Raw genomic sequence first — 5,888 nt, 5'->3', positions numbered from 1 at the left:
ATTAATCAGATGTGAAGTTCAAATTTTTGCGGTATAAAAAAAGTCTAAATAAAATTTTTAAATTTTTGGGATGTCTATTTTTTACGTGGAACAAAGTAAAAGAGTGCCCCATGCAACTTTTGGATTTTTATATTTATCAGGAGCACCCTTATCTACATCAATACTAAATATAAAGTAGCTATGATAAGAATATAATTTAATTTCATTCATGCTGTCAACGTATGTTAGTATACATATATGTACATTTTAACCAATATTTATTTAAAAAAAAAAAAAAAATATTTCTTATCTTTGACATCCCAGATAGCCTGATCAAACCCGTCAAAATAATGATATGTCCTACGATAAATTAGAGCAATGATGAGAATTATAAAAACTTGGTTAATGAAACTCAGCTTTAGAGTTTTCATTTATTGGGGTGTATTCTTGTTTTCATACGAATCGAAAGTCATGAAAATTGCCTGTCATTTTCTGTACAAAAATTTAAAATTTTCGATTCGTATAAAAAAAAAAGAAAATGCCTCATTAATGGTCGAAAGTAAGAACCGGAAATACATTTTTGTTTATTTATATACTTTACACCTTTTTTTTATTCACAAACTGGACATAATTTTTGTTGGCCATTTAAATGCTGAACATTAATTTTTTCTCAAATTTAAAACTTGGACATAAATTTTTGGTAGTTGGAAAGTGGACATACATTTTTGATTATCTATTCATAAATGGAATATCAACTTTTTTACAATTTATAGCGTGGACTTAAACGTATGGTAGTCTGAAAACTGCACATAAATTTTCGATATTTAAAACTTTAATTAATATTTTATCTACAATTTAAATCTTGAACCTCAATTTTTGTTGATTTAGGTACTGAAAATAGATTTTTGGTGTTTTGATAATTATAGACCTGAAAATACAAATTTGGCCAACTGAAAACTAAATATTGGCTATTTAAAAACCTAACATAACTTTGTGGAAACATAAAAATCAAAAAAAAAAAAAACTGGACATAAATATTGCACCTCATTATGCTAAAATGTATTGTGCCATAAAACTACGTACTAAAAAATTTTGCTAAGAAATGGAATTGAAAAGTTTAAAATTTTGATGAAATTTGTTTCGTATATCTTAAATTTTCCCTAGTTCTATATAAAATAAAAAATAAAAAAATTGATTCTGCCGTTTTTTTCTGTTGAACGAACTATATTTTCATATTTTTGACGCTGACTGTAAATTACCATAAATGTATGTCCAACCAGTTGCGTTCAAGCACAGCGCCAATAAAACCACCTCCCTCACCGCCAAGCATGCAACTATCTTGTCGTAGACTCGCTTTCACACACCTCTACTGCGACCGCTCTATGCAGCCGAGTTAGCTACAGCGGTCAAGAACCCCAATGAGAATTATGTAACCTCAATAAAGCAATGCCTGGCTAACCTAGAATGAAGAATGCTGCTCCACCACCGATCGCTGTTTTTTAAGCAAGGATTTCCGGTCTTTCATATAAACCCCAGGTGCATTATCGAAACTTGCTTGCAAGGCTTTCGTTCTTCATGGCCTCTCTTGCATCGTGGGATTGAAGATAGGAGACCTAAGAGCCTATGCAAATGTTGGCGCCCACTCTTATCAGGGTATTCAGAGTCGAATACCTAATAAAAGTAGTAGTCTTCTTATTTTTACCTACATCAACAATTTACGTAGTGGCTTCGGGATCGGAACGTACCTCGTTGTCCACTAGCATTTACAAATGTATTAAAGCGAAAGCAGCCCCAGCTTTAACAAATTTTAACAAATCAAAACCGTAGGTTAAATAGATTAGTCTAAAGGCTCAGCCAAGGTCAAGTCAAAAGTAAATATTTTCACCTTTGGTCACTTGTTCCCTAACCAGGGCTTAGGTTAAGTTTGAATGTCTTCAATCACATTTCAGGCACATAAAGTATCTACTTATAGCACGGTGTAAAAGCAGCCCTATATTCACCATTCAAACGTTTTCAAGAAAAAAAAATGTTTTTTTTGCATTTTTATTGTATTTGGCGGATACGAGGTATTACGTGCCAAGCGACGAAATATTACAGTCTGACACAATAATCAATGAAAAAGTACCAGCTGAGTTCGGTTTGTACGAGTGCCCACATTAGATGAAAACTACTTGAAGATAAGAAATCACTGCGTATTTTAAACTGATAATTAAATGGACGTAAGTGCCAGATAGTCCGGCGGGCTATCACAGAACCAAGAAAGAATTGCAAAATAATCATGATATACTTCACACTTCACACTGATTTAACGCCTATCATTTCGTATAAAATCCCTACAAATTTATGGCCAAAATATATTTAAAAAAAAATAATAATAATTGAGCGTCTTTAATGAGCAAAAATAGTGGCAATATGGAGAAGAAGACACATTATTACCATTTCTTATCAGTTTGGTATTTAAGGCCAACCCATCTAGACTGCGATGGCCAAAACCAAATTGGTTATTATGAAGTTAACAACGACGTTATTGCTGCTCGTAGCAGGCAGCTGCTGCCTCCTCCAGGGCTGCACTGCCGGTGTAATTGGTAGTGCAGAGCAAGCGATCGATGCTCAACCACCAGAGCTGATCGTGCCCATCAGCGTTGGAGATAAGGAGTATGCTAAGCCAGAGCCATTAAGTGAGAATAAGCAAGAAATTATTGCGCCTATTTTCGAGCGTGGCTTATACGTTGAACCCATCAATGGCGGTGAAGAGGATTACGTGAGGCCAGAACCCTACAATGTGGGCCCTGAAGAAATCTCCGAACAAGTACCTGAAGTGCCGCAAGCAATTGAAGAACCACAAGTGAATAATGGTGAAGAGGACTACGTGAAGCCAGAACCCTACAACGAGGGCGGAGAGGAAGTCTACGCAAATGCACCTGAAGTGCCGCAAGTTATTGAAGGACGTGCAAGCGGTGAGTTTAGAAAAAATATATCAAAAATTTTACAAGTTTTTAACATACATATGTATGTATAAATCATTCCCTTTCGCCCCACTTAGAATGCAAAGTAACCATACGCGGCGGCCTACCCAGCCCGCAGCCTGTTTACTTGAAGACAGACTCAGAGGAATTCTATCCCTATGATGCCACCGGTGTTATGGTTGTTGATACGGGCAAGACATTGGAGATGTGGTGCCCTGGCAAATTTTCATCAATTTCCAAAACCCTCATCACCGCCACCTGCGTCAGTGGCAGCAACTTCAAGGTCGATGGCACCACTTACTCCTTCAAGGAACTGACTTGCAATTCCTGGCCAGGTTTTGTAGCTGAAAAGTCCGGCGCCTCATGTAATGGTGGCGTTATGGTGCGCGTAGGTTTCAAAATCTCCTCCAGCCGTTTCGCCAAACAGTACGAAGTCTGCTTCGATGAAGACGAAGAGGTGACACGTTATGTGCATCACGATCTCAATCCAGGCAGCAACTACTATCAAACTGGCGTAGATCGCATCACTTTCCAAACCGCTGGCTTCTTCGATGGCAAAAACGTTGACAATTTATACAAACAAACTACACAGGAGGCAACCATTAACTCACAATTGGGAGGTGATGCTAGCCAATATTTTAACTCCAACAAGAATATTTATCTAGCACGCGGTCATATGGCTGCCAAAGCTGACTTCGACTATGCCAGCGAGCAGCGCGCGACTTTCTTATTCATCAACGNTTGAAGCTTTTATGTAGCCTTAGATTGCTTTTATTCCTGCACCGGATAATTCCGTGAGATAGCAACATAATTGTTAAACTAAAAAGCTTGCTCTGCTCTTTGCTAAATCTGAGTGGCTGCAGAACAAGTGCCCGACTGATACTTCCTCTTCCTCATCTCTGCAACTTCCATAAAGTTCATGGGAGAATATATCTAGTCTCGAAGAGTGCCTACCAAATAGCCACAGTTCGTAACTTTCGAAATGTCTTATCTTGGAAGACTGAGAAGTACTTCAGCTTTTTTGGTATCAATTCAAGGCCATAGTAGCCTAGCTATTACACAAGTACTCGCATCTAACCATGACCTATAGGTCTCTTGGATAATGCTATTTCTAATCACAGTAGAGGGTAGGTACCTTCCCTGGCCAGCTAATCGGCCCCGCTATTTCCTTCAATATCTCTATGACCCGGGACCCATATGAGGCTGATCTTAAATTCGGTTCTAATATCATTTAGGTCGACTAGGAATTCCTGTGCAATGTTTGATCTAAGCATTCATTCATCAATTCGATGGCCGCCTGGCTATCCGAGAAGATATTTTTCCGTTGCCTTCATTATGGCATGTGAAATAAGGCACACCGCCACCTGCTTTATGGCTAGAACTTCTGCCTAATGAACGCTGCTGTGATCCGGAATTCGTACGGAAAATTCCAATCCTAATTACTCAGAGAAAACTCCTTGGCCAGCCGTATTATCTAGCTTGGATACATCCTTGTAAACATTTTATTTTCCCCTTCCCTATGGTCTTGACGGAGTTTTTGTCTTGAAGAGCCTATCGAAGATGGGTTAAGGGGCTGAGTAGTCGATCTCTTTATCACTACTATCCAGGGCATGAAGTTTAGAAGCGTGGCTGAGCCACCGATCTATCCATAACGCCATACATTTTAGTCTGAGCGCCAAAGCGGTGGCCACGTCTTTTCCTGCCAAACATACAGCAGGCAGATTTTTTATCACCAGAGACCTTACTAAGGAGTTTTAGATTACTAGCCTTTTGAGTTGATGGCCACCATATAAGCATTCCAGAGGCCTAACTACAGAATGGTAAAGCCAATGAGTAATGCGAGGTATTAACCGCAATTTGCTTCCGATCGCTTGCTTGCATGTGTATAATGAAATGTTGGGCTTCTTAACCCTGTCCTCTGTACTAGTTTTCCATGTAAACTTCCTATCTAATTTGAGTCCTAGATATTTAAAATTCTCCTTCAAAGGAATCTTCCCGCATTTGAAAATTAGCGGGGAGCGCGCAAGAAGCCCATGTTTCCTTGTGAAGAGAATTACTTCTGTTTTATCGGGGTTTATTCAGAGTCCCGTACTCTCTGTCCAGATTCTAAGCAAGACCATATTAGAGCACGGAATGTCCAAAAAGGTAATTGGGTATTTTTTTTTCTGTTGACTTTAAATACCCCCAGTATTGCCGTACACGAACTCATATAAAAATTCTATGATCGATTAAGCCGAAAGCCAAAGAAATACAAATTTTCAGTAGTTCATCAAAATTTTAAAGAAGTAATTCCACTTTGGATAATAACTTTCATACGCTTTCACTTCCCTTCCGCGTGCATCCTTCAATCATTCACACAACACTTTTCACGGAAAATTGCGCCTATTCAATCATTTTCTTTTACATACTCAATTCAATAAGTGATTGCTCTGCTTTCACAATTTTAAATTACTCATTTCCTACAATACGTTCGTGAAACGTTCCTCCCACGCATGCCGGTCTCAATCTTGAGCGCATTGTCGTCTTTGTAAAATTCAATTTTATGCGAACAAGCCGCTCAATCACCTGCAAACTGTCAGCATCAACAGCTACAATTTAAGTCTCAGAATCTGGCGATATTGTATCAGAACATATGTATGCATATAATCCATAGGAAAAATGTTAGTTGAACTAAGGTGGCTTGGTTAAAGAAAGTTTGTGCGATGCCTGCCGGCTTTTTTGTTATGCGCACAATAGCTATGTGTGTACATATGTATGTATGTGTGAACATTAGGGTAATGCACAAATACTAGAATTATAGAAAAATATACAAATAGAAATAGCAGAAGTACAAAAACAGAAATTTACATGTATTTTTTGAAATTGCTAAATATTCAATCATGTCTCCAGGGTTTCGAAATATTCCGTATATTTTATATGGCGAGAATATATGGGGCGTTCCAT

The 5,888-nt window shown here is 38.1% G+C and overlaps 1 protein-coding gene across 1 annotated transcript; it reads left to right on the top strand.

Moving 5' to 3' along the window:
• The first annotated feature begins 2,461 nt into the window (after positions 1-2,461).
• Positions 2,462-3,690, top strand: LOC108379980 (uncharacterized). Its single transcript, XM_017636350.1, has 2 exons — positions 2,462-2,936; positions 3,023-3,690. The coding sequence occupies exons 1-2, from the start codon at positions 2,462-2,464 to the stop codon at positions 3,688-3,690; spliced, it is 1,143 nt and encodes a 380-aa protein (XP_017491839.1).
• The last annotated feature ends 2,198 nt before the right edge of the window (positions 3,691-5,888 follow it).

This window comes from Rhagoletis zephyria, unplaced genomic scaffold, assembly GCF_001687245.7.
Source record: "Rhagoletis zephyria isolate East Lansing unplaced genomic scaffold, Rhagoletis_zephyria_1.1 Rzeph_scaffold_17899, whole genome shotgun sequence".
Lineage (NCBI taxonomy): Eukaryota > Metazoa > Arthropoda > Insecta > Diptera > Tephritidae > Rhagoletis > Rhagoletis zephyria.
The sequence above is the reverse complement of the archived record's forward strand: the minus strand, read 5'-3'. Positions and strand labels throughout refer to the sequence as shown.